At 41.8% G+C, this 16,527-nt stretch overlaps 1 protein-coding gene across 2 annotated transcripts in view; it reads right to left on the bottom strand.

Moving 5' to 3' along the window:
• LOC139415048 (ankyrin repeat domain-containing protein 6-like) overlaps positions 1–16,245 on the bottom strand; it is a 32,521-nt gene extending 16,276 nt beyond the window's left edge. The window contains exons 1-2 of one of the 2 annotated variants that reach the window (XM_071162806.1): positions 16,046–16,245; positions 2,808–3,144 (exon numbers count right to left, since the gene is read on the bottom strand). In XM_071162806.1, the coding sequence (XP_071018907.1) occupies positions 2,808–2,933 (126 nt within the window). In that variant the 5' untranslated portion in view covers positions 2,934–3,144; positions 16,046–16,245. Of the gene's footprint in view, positions 1–2,807; positions 3,145–16,045 lie in introns of those variants that run through there. The other variant, XM_071162805.1, reaches the window with a different exon arrangement.
• Between the last annotated feature and the right edge of the window lie 282 nt (positions 16,246–16,527).

Raw genomic sequence — 16,527 nt, 5'->3', positions numbered from 1 at the left:
GTTATTTTATCCCAGAAGACTGTAGCTGGACATGGACTGAGCCTGCTCTCTATTCTCTGGCCTGGTGTGACCTCAGAGAGACACACGACTGGTTATTTATTTTTATCTTACCTTTATTTAACTAGGCAAGTCAGTTAAGAACAAATTCTGAAGTTCTAGGAACAGTGGGTTAACTGCCTTGTTCAGGGGCAGAACGACAGATTTTTACCTTGTCAGCTCATGGATTCGATCTTGCAACCTTCTGGTTACTAGTCCAACGCTCTAACCAGTAGGCTACCTGCCGCCCCGTTATATTCTAACTCCTCTTTTTCTCATTCTCAAAACAGTTTTTTATCTTCCTGAGGAACTAAACCATCCATCCAGCACTTGGCACTTTACCTCACACTCCCCACTACTACTCCCTTCCCATGAAGCAGAGGCATTTCCAACTGAAATGTAATCCTCATGTTCCTGGGCTTAGTATTTATTAGGGCTCACTGCCAAAAAATAAAAATAGAGCCAATCACAATATTATCAAAGAATCAGAGAGGCCTAACAAATGTAGCCATGTAAGATACATGGTCATATTTATTCAGTCATTTATTCACATTTCACTAAGTGCTGCGCATTTAACAATGTCCTCCATATAAAGAATTATGAATTCATTTCCTGAAACATAATGTGCAGCAGCTTGATACATTTAAGAGGAATGAAAGCAGAGAAGAAAAGCTTCTGCCAAGAGACGTGTCCTGTTATTGAGGAAGTAAATGTATTAGGCCCAAGAAAAAATGCCTCTGCCTGCCTTATTGACCAGTATCACATTGCAGTCTATAAAGATAAAGACTGGATATTAGAGGAAGATCTCCCTCAACACCTCAGGTCTGTACCAGAGCTGCTCTGACAGAGACACAAAGGAAGACCATTCACTTCACAGACAGACAGGACTACTACTGTAGCGCATGACTTCAATCAATCACTTCTAGCTGTGACTCTCTCAGCAAACACCCCAAAACTGACAGCTCAAGATAGATTCACTGTCAAATTGACAGCACACATTCCGTAAAGCCAAGTCATGCAATGATGATACGTTATTGTCATATTGCGGTAACACTGTTGGTTCCAGCTGAACATACTGAATTTCATCGGTCTATATTAAATGTGTCACTCTTGCATTTGTACTGCACTCCTCCTCTGGTCCTTTAAGGGCACAAGCCTGTGGCTCCATGGAATGTGCATGACGTGACACACACACGGTTAAGGTCAGCCTCAGACAGAGACCCTCACGGACCTGTTCATTGGTCATCAACGCCAATGCATTCCTATTCCTTTCCAAATACTCCAAATTCCAACAGCTCCTTCCTGTAAAATAGACCTACTGACATTCTGTGGTGAAACATGGTAGTTTTACACACCGACCAGTATAACAGGCATACACTGTATATGCCTATTAGTGTATCCAAGAATCAGTTAGGATTATAATATGGTCATATGCTCCTCCAGTCCCACTAACCATTTTACATTGTGATGTAGAGGGGATCTAATCAGAGCATGAAATACAGATACAACCATACAATACACATAAATCTGCCCATGGTCGTTGCCCTGGTGGCCCAATGAGGCAGCAGTTGAGTGAGACACAGTACCCACACAAATCCACCCATATTGGCGAATGGCTACACACAGACACAGTACCCACACAAATCCACCCATATTGGCGACTGGCTACACACAGACACAGTACCCACACAAATCCACCCATATTGGCGAATGGCTACACACAGACACAGTACCCACACAAATCCACCCATATTGGTGAATGGCTACACACAGACACAGTACCCACACAAATCCACCCATATTGGCGACTGGCTACACACAGACACAGTACCCACACAAATCCACCCATATTGGCGAATGGCTACACACAGACACAGTACCCACACAAATCCACCCATATTGGTGAATGGCTACACACAGACACAGTACCCACACAAATCCACCCATATTGGTGAATGGCTACACACAGACACAGTACCCACACAAATCCACCCATATTGGCGAATGGCTACACACAGACACAGTACCCACACAAATCCACCCATATTGGCGAATGGCTACACACAGACACAGTGCCCACACAAATCCACCCATATTGGTGAATGGCTACACACAGACACAGTACCCACACAAATCCACCCATATTGGTGAATGGCTACACACAGACACAGTACCCACACAAATCCACCCATATTGGTGAATGGCTACACACAGACACAGTACCCACACAAATCCACCCATATTGGTGAATGGCTACACACAGACACAGTACCCACACAAATCCACCCATATTGGTGAATGGCTACACACAGACACAGTACCCACACAAATCCACCCATATTGGCGACTGGCTACACACAGACACAGTAACCACACAAATCCACCCATATTGGCGAATGGCTACACACAGACACAGTACCCACACAAATCCACCCATATTGGTGAATGGCTACACACAGACACAGTACCCACACAAATCCACCCATATTGGTGAATGGCTACACACAGACACAGTACCCACACAAATCCACCCATATTGGTGAATGGCTACACACAGACACAGTACCCACACAAATCCACCCATATTGGTGAATGGCTACACACAGACACAGTACCCACACAAATCCACCCATATTGGTGAATGGCTACACACAGACACAGCAACCACACATCTGACGGGAAAAAAGGATGACGACTACAACTTATATACACATTAAAAAGTCAAACGTGTAATAAACACACAAGGAGACCACCTCCTCTGCTCCACTCACCTTGGTGACAGCTACTTTGGCGCCCTTGTTGATGAGCTGGACCACATTGTCAGCCTGGCCCTTGTGGGAGGCTACGAGGAGGCGCTCGGACAGTGCGAGGACCGCAGCCTCATCCTGCTGGCTCATGTAAGCAGGGTAAGTGAAGCACTGTCTCCAAGACACGGTGCTCCAAGGAGAGGGTGGGGTGGGGTGGGGTGGGGGCTGACACCCACACCCACACTAACTCATCACCGACACACACAGGGGTAGTGGGCAGAAAGAGAGGAGAAGAGGAGAGACGAGAGGGCTTGGACCTCTGGACACTCCCAGGTTGGCTCCCTCATGTCATCCTCAGTGCCTGCAAGAGAACAGGAAACACATGTGGTGGTAACAAGCTAGCACATGTCACATGGTAGTGTAGAAGACTAGCAAACAGGAAGCCAGGAGGGAATGGGGGGAATAGATTGAGATTTCAATAGTGATTGCATCATTGCTACTAGCTACCTAGCCCACTATATCCAGCTGTGGGAATTGGGAAAACAGACCATTTCCTGTTGGGGAGACAGCAGCTGTAGAATAGCTATGTCTTTTAAATTAGTTTATACATGTTGAAAAGGAGTGATCAACAACAACAGAGGAGAGTGCCATCCATACAAACACTTTGGTTTTCACTGTTTATGTCATACCATCAGACACAATGCCATAGAAAAGCTAATAAAAACAGCCATAACCAACCACAGGAGTCAGACTTATGCAGTAAGTTGAGTGAGAGTTGGTGTGACCGCAGGCAGAGTGACTCACTGGAAAAAAGGCTGTCTTTCCAGGAGCTCCTACCATCATTACAACCCATCAACGTTTTGAGCTGTCAAATCTGTCAATGTTTCTACCTGACTCAGAGGAACTAGCTCACGATTAACCACGCCAGCAATTGGTGAAACGCAGTATAAGGTACTCAATGTAGCCTATTAGCTAAATTATAAGACTGAGCATCCTCCAGGCTGTATTCCGTCATGCTTGTTGAAACCGAGTAAACTGCAGAGGAAATGGTACATTGTCATTTTAGACTAAGTATGTGTGCTTTTTGAAGTTACTAATGGTGGTCTGACAGCTTGTTATGCGTTTGTTCCATCATTATGACAGGTGATGAGGTCACCTAGCTATCTTCTCAAGTATCAGAGGACACAGCCACATTAAGCAATATGACAAAATAATGATTTCTTCCATTCAGCCCCATAGACATTATATGGGTTTGTAAAGATATACCAGAGAAGGCTATACCAAGACAAAAGGATGTGCGCATAATATAGCACGTCAATGCATACTTTCAATGCAGGCCTATTGTTTTCCCCCCCCAGTCTTAGGAGTGGTTAGGAAGCAGTCCTTATTTACATGTCTTAACATGGCTCACTATCTGGTTACAGTGCTTCAAGTGTATTAGTCGTATGTACAGGATACACATGGCATACACCGCCATTCCTCGACAATCCAACAACAGTAATAAATAACAAAATATAAGAATAGAAACATAAAGTAAATGGCTCAGTAGAATAAAATAAAGATTTTAGCATAAGTATAATACACGAAGACACAAAGTATCGTCCAATATTTACACGTGTATCATTGCTTCCGTTTCAATATATATGTGCTATCAATGGAGGCAGGTGAATGAAATGCAATGATCCAAGAAGTTAAGTTAATGGGCTGGTAAATCTAAAACGTTACATTCCAGGGACAGCTGAATATATACCAAGGAGAAACAGCATTACATTATGATATAGCCCACCATGTAATCCTGTAAAGTACAGGTCCTAATTATGTAATGCTAAGGAATCTCAGTCTACCGCTTGGTCCAGCACACCAGGTTTCGGTCACACCTATTTCACAGGCACCACCTATAGCTAAGAGAGAACAGAGGGGGACAAAATAACCAAACAAGTCATGCTATGTCTTAATGATAGTTTGGTCTGTCTCCTTTAGCCCCACCTCCTATCAACTTAAACAGAGAGTCTAGATAAATCTCTTTGAAGGGCTAAATAACTTAGACAAGCAGGCTATACTGCAGCCATAGATCATAAGTCTGTTGAAACACTTTAAAACATCTGTTTCATCAGGGATATACGCTAGATACCTATCTAATCCCCATATGGTTGTTCTGGGTTCTGCTGGCTGGAAGCGAAGGTTTCATCTCTTCTCAGTGGGGGCTTCTGAGGGCTCAGAGGCCTTTTATCCTGGCCCCTTGGTGTAGAGTGAGAGAAAAGGAGCTGGCCTGCTCCTCTACCAGTGTGGCTTTAATGGAGTTTCTCACAGTCCCTCACACCTCCAATGCCTGGACCCAATTAACTGGATTAATGTTGGTGAGTCTGATACAGCGCTCCGATTAAAGATCCCTTTCAGGTGCCTCTAATCTGGGGGCCATCTGATCCGCTCGCTGTAAAGCATCAAGGTGGGCGCATCCTGACACAGCTAACGGCACTCAGCTCTGTGTAATCTCTGACTTCTGTCAACCATTACGGAAGGAAGGGAGGGGCCATGGCACAACTTCACCTATTAACTGTCAGTTCCTCTCTAAATTCACTTCAAATGTCACTGTCATAAAAAATTGTTGTTTGGGGAATTAAATTGAAAATCTAAGTGGGAATAATGGTATCAGACAGGGCTGTTCCATCTCGTCTCATGAGATTCTCTTTTTCCGAAGGCACCTTACATGTCCAAGGATACGACTCTGAAACATGACACCAACCTGAGCTCATTATTAGCTCAATTATCTCTCTTTCTAGAGGAAGTGAGAGATTCCGAACAAACAGTCAGAACTATTTTCCTGTGAACACTCATTGTTCAGCTCCGATCTGGAGAGGAAGAGGCATGTCCTATCAGATCCCCTGAGTCTAATCTACTTTGACAAAAGTTATGTAAAGTGATTAAGTAAAAATACTTTAAAGTACTACTTAAGTTGTTTTTGGGGGTATCAGTACTTACTTTACTATTTATATTTTTCACTACTTTTACTTTTATTTCACTACATTCCTAAAGAAAATAATGTACTTTTTACTCCCTACATTTTTCCTGACACCCAAAAGTAATCGCTACATTTGAATACTTAGCAGGACCGGAAAATGGTCAAATTCTCATCTTATCAAGAAAACATCCCTGGTCATCCCTACTGCCTCTGATCTGGCGGACTCACTAAACACACATGCTTCGTTTGTAAATCTCTGAATGTTAGAGTGTGCCCCTGGCTATACGTAAATTAAATAAACAAAAAAATGTTGCCATCTGGTTTGCTTAATATAAGGAATTTGAAATGATTTATACTTTTACGTTTGATACTTAAGTATATTTTAGAAATTACATTTACTTTAGATTTTTAAGTATATTTAAAACCAAATACTTTTAGACTTTTACTCAAGTAGTATTTTACTGGGTGACTTTCACTTTTACTTGAGGCATTTTCTATTAAGGTATCTTTACTTTTACTCAAGTATGATGATTGGGTACTTTTTCCACCACTGTTCCACAACTACTCTAATGGCTGTAGTGTGTTGAAATCATTTCTCTGCAAATAAAGTATCTCACACAAACATGCATGCACACACACGCTGTCAGAGATATGTGTATAGGTGGCAGGGAAGTCAGGTGCAGGAGAGTCAAACGGAGTGTAAAATGCAGTCTTTTAATAAATGTCCAAAGTAACATGCTCCATAACACTAATAAGAAAAATTAATATAAACAAATATGGGTAAAAACCCGTCGCGCACCTATACAAAAACACTACACTGACAATAAACAATCTCTGACAAAGACATGAGGGGAAACAGAGGGTTAAATACACAACAGGTAATGAATGTGATTGAAGACAGGTGTGTGGGAAGACAAGACAAAACCAATGGAAAATGAAAAATGGATCAATGATGGCTAGAAGACCGGTGACGTCGAACGCCGAGCACCGCCCGAACAAGGAGGCAACGACTTCGGCAGAAGTCGTGACACACGCACACACAAATACAGTTTTGCATGTGTGATGTACACTGTACACCATACTAACAGGGACAGACAGTATTATTGTTGGTTCACTGGAACAGTCATTTCAGAGTTCTGCATTGCTACAGGCCAACATCGTTAAGTCTATGAAAATATAAAAACATATGCATCTAGAAATTAAACTCTCTACTCTGGTTTGAATGACCCATTGCACAGTGAATGCATTGCAATGCTATTCATTTTCTATTCTTTGTAAAGATATTCCTGGATGTACCACAGTTGTCAGGTTAAAATAATAGAAAATTGAAGTCAGGTCCTTTCTATTGAACACCAGGGGACCTCATTGAAGGTAGTTAGTTACCACATGTAGGCTATAATTCTGATCAAACAGTACAGTAGCCGTCATGTGGAACTATGCTTGTCAGGCCAAGGGTGATCACGCTAGGATAAGCATTAACAAGTCTAACAAGCATAGCAGATCCAAAACTGCTGCGGTGTTTAGAAAACACTGTGCCTTTTCTATAACTCTTCATTAGTTATGATGCACAACTAGCCCATCTTACTGTCCTCTAATCTTCTGTCACTTTAAAACAGAAGAATAACAAATATTTTCGATTCCCAAATATGCCATGTTTCAATTTCAAATCTGAATAGGGGAATATCCTCCAGACAAGCATTCAACCTTAAATCTTTTAGAATCAGATAGAGAGCTCTGCTTTCATGAGGCCAATATGTAAAAGTCTGACTGGAGAGTCCAAGAGCAGATTTTCTTGCGATACTAACCAACACCTCATTCCACACACAGCTATAAAACTGTCAATGATTTCATCACACTGAAGCTTCTGAAGGAGGAAGCCAACTCCTCTGTCTGGGTCTAACAGGTAAAGACATTCCAGACCGCTTTATCTATACAGAGTCAAAATGAAAGGTCTTGAGGGGGGGTTAGTCAGTGTTGTATACACCCCACCCAGGGTGAGAAAAGCTATGTATTACACCCTTTCAATCTACAGAATGTCATGCATGGATACTTCAACACACAACTGAAGATGGATTGAAATGTTTTTCATTGACAAGGGACACTTTAACATGGACACTTCAACACACAACTGAAGATGGATTGAAATGTTTTTCATTGACAAGGGACACTTTAACATGGACACTTCAACACACAACTGAAGATGGATTGAAATGTTTTTCATTGACAAGGGACACTTTAACATGGACACTTCAACACACAACTGAAGATGGATTGAAATGTTTTTCATTGACAAGGGACACTTTAACATGGACACTTCAACACACAACTGAAGATGGATTGAAATGTTTTTCATTGACAAGGGACACTTTAACATGGACATTTCAACACACAACTGAAGATGGATTGAAATGTTTTTCATTGACAAGGGACACTTTAACATGGACACTTCAACACACAACTGAAGATGGATTGAAATGTTTTTCATTGACAAGGGACACTTTAACATGGACACTTCAACACACAACTGAAGATGGATTGAAATGTTTTTCATTGACAAGGGACACTTTAACATGGACACTTCAACACACAACTGAAGATGGATTGAAATGTTTTTCATTGACAAGGGACACTTTAACATGGACACTTCAACACACAACTGAAGATGGATTGAAATGTTTTTCATTGACAAGGGACACTTTAACATGGACATTTCAACACACAACTGAAGATGGATTGAAATGTTTTTCATTGACAAGGGACACTTTAACATGGACACTTCAACACACAACTGAAGATGGATTGAAATGTTTTTCATTGACAAGGGACACTTTAACATGGACATTTCAACACACAACTGAAGATGGATTGAAATGTTTTTCATTGACAAGGGACACTTTAACATGGACATTTCAACACACAACTGAAGATGGATTGAAATGTTTTTCATTGACAAGGGACACTTTAACATGGACACTTCAACACACAACTGAAGATGGATTGAAATGTTTTTCATTGACAAGGGACACTTTAACATGGACATTTCAACACACAACTGAAGATGGATTGAAATGTTTTTAATTGACAAGGGACACTTTAACATGGACACTTCAACACACAACTGAAGATGGATTGAAATGTTTTTCATTGACAAGGGACACTTTAACATGGACACTTCAACACACAACTGAAGATGGATTGAAATGTTTTTCATTGACAAGGGACACTTTAACATGGACACTTCAACACACAACTGAAGATGGATTGAAATGTTTTTCATTGACAAGGGACACTTTAACATGGACATTTCAACACACAACTGAAGATGGATTGAAATGTTTTTCATTGACAAGGGACACTTTAACATGGACACTTCAACACACAACTGAAGATGGATTGAAATGTTTTTCATTGACAAGGGACACTTTAACATGGACATTTCAACACACAACTGAAGATGGATTGAAATGTTTTTCATTGACAAGGGACACTTTAACATGGACATTTCAACACACAACTGAAGATGGATTGAAATGTTTTTCATTGACAAGGGACACTTTAACATGGACACTTCAACACACAACTGAAGATGGATTGAAATGTTTTTCATTGACAAGGGACACTTTAACATGGACATTTCAACACACAACTGAAGATGGATTGAAATGTTTTTAATTGACAAGGGACACTTTAACATGGACACTTCAACACACAACTGAAGATGGATTGAAATGTTTTTCATTGACAAGGGACACTTTAACATGGACATTTCAACACACAACTGAAGATGGATTGAAATGTTTTTCATTGACAAGGGACACTTTAACATGGACACTTCAACACACAACTGAAGATGGATTGAAATGTTTTTCATTGACAAGGGACACTTTAACATGGACACTTCAACACACAACTGAAGATGGATTGAAATGTTTTTCATTGACAAGGGACACTTTTACATGGACATTTCAAATGTGAATAGGTGAAATGGTCGTAATCAAAAGAAAACGTATGCCTACGCCCAAATTACTATTCTATGTATCAGGATGGAATGTGCTAGAAATAGTCAAAGAAGAGTCCTCTGCATACTTTTGAGAGACCATTTCTTTGAGTTTAAATGGTTGCTAAATGCACTATGGTAACATTTGAATGACTCCCTCCTGCCAGCTGAGAAATGAATAAAATTAAGCAGGGAGAAAGTTTCTCCCCCTCTGCATTCTTGTGGGTCTCCATAAGAGGTCTGTTCAGCCAGATAGCCACACAAAAAGGCTGGCAGAGCAGGGCTACTCACATGCAGCTAGGCAACTGGGCTTTTGTGCGAACCTTTCAGGAACTCAGGGCTCGGTTCAAAACTTTAAAAAAATGCCAAGCTCCCTTTGTTTTTCAGACCAGTTTTGAGAGTGAGGAGGCCCTGGGGACATGTTTTTTTCTTCAAAATCAGACGAACTGAAAAACAACTTATTTTCATACAGGCATGTTTTACGACTGCTAGATTTAACCCTCTCCTCCCTCAGTGTAGTGTTATCTATTCCTGGATTGGCAGCGAGGCATCTAGTGAATCTGAGGGAAAGTCAGGTCTTCAGAAGGTCTCCATCCACACCAATGAGAAGATGGGTGGGCTTGTCTTGGACACTGAGGTGATACAGGGGTCAAACTTATTAAAGGAGGCTGGTCATCACCAAACTAGCTTGAACATGTTGGAATGTTTTAGAATGCCGTTTATTCCTTAAACTGTCAAATAGCAACAACAAGAGGTAAGACAAAATACTCCCAGGCATAACTCTCTAAACCGTGGGTCACTGCCATGCATTAGCCTATGCTGTTGTTCTGACATCAGACATGTATCAAGACTCTAGGCTACATTTGTTTAGAGATAGAAGGAAACCTTGTGAAAGCGAAGAGCTGGGTGGCTGAAATTGTCCATACTTTGGGTATTTTGACCCACAGAAATGAACAAATGTCACATCTGATTAAACTATTGACCAAGTTCATGTCTACACCAACTGTATGACTATGTTATTACACAATGAAATGAATCCTTCTTGAACTGATTTAAATTATATTAAAAATAGTGCAATATGGGATGGTGAAGATACTACAGTGCCTTCAGAAAGTATTCATACCCACTGACATATTCATATTAGTTACAGCTGGAATTTAAAATGGATTAAATAGATGTTTTTTTCTCACCCATCTTTAAACAATACCCCATAATGACAAAGCGAGAACATGTTTTTAGAAATGTTTGAAAATGTATTGAAAATGAAATACCTAACTTCCTAAGTATTCACACCCCTTAGTCAATAAATACATGTTAGAATCACTGCCTGTATGTAGCAGCCTACAGACCTAAATATACTACATAGTGAAAAAGTCTCAAGTTTTAACACTCCTAGCTATATATCTTCCTGCTCTTAATCATCAATGTAACTTTGTCAGAATTAAAGGGTCAGTTGTCAGCTGCCAAGAAGTGAGAAAACGACACACCTGAGTAAGTGCACAGTACTTGATATTCATGAATCATGTCAGGAATTCTGCTGGTCAAAGGTTCTCTCAGTTCTAGACTCCACTGAAGTTGTTGGTAAGTGTGAGGATTTCAGGACTGCTGTATGACAATTGTTGGAGATTTTAAGAATATCGAACAAAAATGTAGGATCAATATAGCTAGTGTTGCTATGGCATCACAACACCCAACTTCTACTACTATTACATTACACGGTGTGCTTTTAAGCGTCACAAACCCCACAAACACTATTCTTGTTGACAGAAACAAAGGATTTCCCAGGGGGGCGCAATATTTTCAGACACCTGGCAACAGAAACAGTATGGGGAGCCAGCCAATGCTGCAGGGCCTTCATTTACTGGAGAGTGAGTCAGGGTGATGCTCACCTCCACCTGAGACATGCACATAGCAGAGCACAGGATAGAGTCGTTCCAAACAACAACATTACATCCACACAATGTGACATAGAACCAACATGCTAGAATGAACATACAATTGTGCTCTTAGATTTCTAAGCTGCCGGCGGTTGTCTAACATTCCCATTAGTGAGGGCATTTTCTCCCTTCATTTGTTTAAGCTCACATCCATCCACCTCATCACAACAAGAGTATGTATTTCTTTAGCACGCTCTGGGGCATAGCCTAGCCTCACACAGGGAGTTAACCTTTCGTGTTCTGGACCAGCTGTACCTCTACTGTACCAGAGATGATCTCTCTCTACTCTTACATAAACCTTCCAGAGCTAGCGCCCGTGGGGACACAGGGGGTTACATAAGAAGCCATACAGCCACAGAAAGATGAGATGAGTCTCTGGATTGGAAGAGAAGACCATGCTTGTCTGTGTCAGGGTATCTGCTAGAGCAGTTTCACTAACTCAGTGAGCTGCCGGGCCGGCCGGGCCCCCTTTGGGTCAAGCAGCTTTGTTGTCTGTAATGAAGTTAGCAGAGACAAGAGTCTGACCCCAAAAAATAGTGATCTATCGAATTATCTGGCATGCTGGAGGGGTGTTCCCCAGTGGGTTTTGGAACAGGGATCAGTGACGTGATTGGATGATGACTGAGAAGAGTGTTCAGTGCAGAGCGGGATTGGCTCCCCAGCCCTGGATTTAGTCAAACTCAGCCATCTGTCTTTCCCCACACCACCTCCAGCAGAGAGAGAGAGAGAGAGAGAGAGAGAAGAAAGAGAAGAGAGGAGAAAGAGAGCGAGAGAGCGAAAACCAGATTAAATCAAAACTTTGACCCGTTCGCTAATCCCCAAATCTATTTCAGGGCCTTTAGCCCTGGTCCTTCCAGGGTTGGCGCCTCAGGAACCGTTGACATAGTTTAAGGAGTTCATTTCTGAGGGGAGGATCTTTTGATTGTTGTCATGGTGTCACTCAAAGTTGTATGGTAACAATCATGTTAAAAAAAAATATCAAAATAATCACTCCAAGATCATATCAAATACTATCAAACGAAGCAATTCTGAATGTATATTTTGGGCAACTTGTGAGTGTAGCCTAAAAGGCGCTGCACGGCAAATCCGATGTCTGCATTTACGGTGATATGTCCTCTGCAGAAGTCATGGCATTCATACTTCGCATGCCACAATGTTACAAAATCTGAGAGGTGCACGGCGATGCGATACAAAGCGCAATTTGGCCTCTGTGTGCCCCTGAAGATCCCGCAATTGCATCATACCATCCATACGGATCCTCCAACAACATTTTCGGATAAAGCATAAATGGGCTCTAAGCCTTGATGCAGGGATGGGCAGGCCCTCAGATAAACCCCCCCCCCCCCCCAAAAAAAATCAGTCGGTCTCAACATACTGTTGCGATTTAGAATACACCAGGTGCACTTTCTAAATGGTGTTGTGCATCAGCAGTTGTTATCTGGTTGTCAGTCACTGACAGTCAGTCAATTAGCCCATGTCAGCCTGCGAGCAACTGCAGTCCCTCATGATGAGTTCAGATTTTTGTGGTTCCGACCCCCATCAAAGTTGCCCATCCCTGCCTTGAGGCAAGAACATGCTCAAGGCTAGCTAGTGTGCTGTTGTTACTCTGAGGCCGTTGGACAGTGATAATGAAGCTGTTCTGTGTGTGATTGATGGCTGCCAGATGTGAGATTGGAGATAATGCTGGGGTCATGTTGTATGGCTCCTGAGTGGTGCAGCAGTCTAAGGCACTATATCTCAGTGCTTGAGGTGTCACTACAGACACCCTGGTTCGATTCCAGGCTGTATCGCATTGGGAGTCCCATAGGGTGGCGCACAATTGGCCCAGTGTCATCCGGGTAGGCCGTCATTGTAAATAAGAATTTGTTCTTAACTGACTTGCCTAGTTAAATAAAGGTTACACATGGCAGTAAAGCTATTTACCTCTACAATAGAACATCCCCCTTTAACACCCCTCAGATAACGATGGTATCTTGATGGAAAGGGTTCTAGGTTGACAGTTGGTCCTAATCCAAATTAAAGGCCAATGACTGATCTCCTAGTGACCTTCTAGTTTTAGGACTATTTCCTTCCAGATACAAGGTCATAAGAAAACCTCCTTATCTTGGTCATCATATAGCACTTATAATCTCAACATCAAAGGTATTACCAGCAGACACTGACAATGAATAAGTGAGGTTTAGGATGTTGTCGTTACAAGACCAGCACTGCCACAGTAATACACACACACACAGACACAGACACACACACACAGACCAAAGACTCTAGACTGGCCAATCAAGTCATCATAATCATCTGATTTGGATTCATTGTCCTGGACCACTGAACAGAAAAGGCCCCCTGTGTTAGTCAGATGGAGGCTTTCCTTTTAGTGCTTTAGTCTACAAAGATTTTCTTCACCCATGAGTTACATTAAATACACACTCTCTCTCTCTCACACACACACACACACACACACACACAGCTCTCTCCTTCGGTCTCCTCACATACAGACACAAAGGCACAGACACACACACACACGATAACAAGTGCACAGCAAGGGGGACTGCCAGCCTTTCCAGCCAGTCTCCAGCTGGAGAGGACTAATGAATGTTAATGTGTGAGCTGAGGGGCAGCCCACCCTGCTCCCCAGAAGAGAACACTCACTCCCCCTGCTACCACTGCTTTGTTAACAGCTTCTCTGTTCAGTCTGCCTCTGAAAGGAAGGACCAAACATCAATATTTTCTCTATTCTTCAGTTATCTGCGCTAAAACACTTAATGATAGCAGATTTGACTGTGCTGAAAGAGCAAGGAGCTGTGGGTAATGACAAGCATTTATTGTTTCAAGAAACCAATAGAGGTTTAGATCCCCTGCTAGTCAAAAGACTGAAGAAATCTTTCTTTATTGTGCCACCAGGCTATTCACTTGCTCCTTCAATGGCCCACAAGGCAGCTTGAGCTCCTATTAAATCCCAAGTAAAGACCAATTTACAAAATGATTTATGTCTAAAAGTGCACTTCTGTTTTACAATCTCCCCATTAGACTTGCATTCCCTAAAATGTCAATTAAAAAGACAAAACATCAAGCAGTAGTTGGCTAGTAGCCCATCATAAAATGGCTCCTTCCTTAGCACTTATCTTGTACGCTGATAATAGGCATTGTCTCACCACCTGGGAAGAAAAACCATAATCAATGTAAAAAATTATCTCTGGTTTCCTGATCTCATATGAGTTGTATGGGCCCCCTTCCATTATGAGTAATAATTTCCCCATTACACACCAGGTGCCCTACTGACCTCTAAATCACACTGGCCCGCTAATCAGCTCCCCAGGGAACCCAGCAGAAGGCCAGGCGAGGGAGACATCTAGGCAACTCCTACACACACAGACTACATGCATGAACGCTTTCATGATAAGCACAAGACTGAATAGTGAAGTCAAGACACTAGACCTATTCAGCACCCTCAGAAAAACAGAATTCAAATCACTCATTCTGTATTAACATTGATTGGGATATTATTTACAGCTAAATGAAAACCATATTATTTCCTCTGATATGAAATCCAGAAGAAAGCTATGATCCCTCTATGATGGCGAATGTCAGAAGTTTAAGATGGTTGAGGGAAATTCTGAGTAGCCTCCTTACAGAGTGAGCAAAACTGCTCAAAGTAGTCATTGTGCAGAGAGTTATATGGTTTGTTTAAGTTTCAATCATTGTTTTTTTGTTTGACACACATACAGTGTCACTCTGTTACAGTGGAATTTCCCCTTTACATTTATATAAACGTTCTATTAAAGGGAGTTCTGTACAGCCTAGAGGGATTTCTGCTCATTATTAATTACCTTCGACCTACAATTTATAATGATAAGGCCCTTACTTATACAAGCTCCTCTTACATTCCACTGATAAGCAAAATTAGGTCATCTCTACGTGTTCCTTTGATATACCTCCTAGCTTCTTCAACTATCCACTCTGAAACGTTCTCCCTTTCTCTCCACCCAATGTAAGATAGGGCATTCACGTTCTGAAATAGATCAACTATTTTATTCATTTGGATTTATATGACATGGTGGCAGGTAGGCTACCCATAGGCACGTGGAATTCTACTAGGGAGGCTACCCATCTAGGAGCCAGACAAGGGTGGTCCCCTTCTGCATAAAACTGTTGAAAAGGCATACATTTCTGTCTCAAATTGTCAATAATACAAATGGCAATTTTTTTTAATTTGATCAAAAACAGCCTAGACTACACAGGTCTCAGATTGAACATGATTAAAAAGAAACCAAATATTATATTTATTAATGAATTTCGAGAATAGAGAATACGCTAGAAAAACCCATCATCAGCCTACACAAAACTGAAAAAGTAGCAGATATTAAACTCATACCAAAATGTTCCCCGCGTAATTCCCCAGACGAACTCTCGGTCCGATTACAAATCCTTTGGAGATAAACCCAATTCCAAGCACGAGACGCGGTGCGGGGTATGTGCGGGGTGTTTAAAGGTAACAAGAAACTTGAGGCGACGTCGATGGCTCCGTTTATCCAGGCAGAGAGTAAAAACATAGGGTCCGCAGCGAGGCGCACTGAGTCCCAAGTAAACTCCGTCCGAGTATGTCTTGACACAACCGCCCGTTCAATCCAATTTACATATCAATAGCTCGTGACAGCCTCTGTTTATGAGGTGAAATGAAGGAGCGCTGATAAGATTCAACTGTTTGGAAAGAGACACAGTCCAGTCCGCGTCAACCAGCCTGTGGACAGCAACTGGCCAGTCACTTTATTTCCTACTAGAAAGTGAAAGGCAATCCCTGTCATTTCGATTGTATGCTCAACAGGCTCCTCATGCTATGAAATTCCTTACTGTCTA

The sequence above is a fragment of the Oncorhynchus clarkii genome, chromosome 8, assembly GCF_045791955.1.
Source record: "Oncorhynchus clarkii lewisi isolate Uvic-CL-2024 chromosome 8, UVic_Ocla_1.0, whole genome shotgun sequence".
In the NCBI taxonomy this organism is placed as follows: domain Eukaryota; kingdom Metazoa; phylum Chordata; class Actinopteri; order Salmoniformes; family Salmonidae; genus Oncorhynchus; species Oncorhynchus clarkii.
The sequence above is the reverse complement of the archived record's forward strand: the minus strand, read 5'-3'. Positions and strand labels throughout refer to the sequence as shown.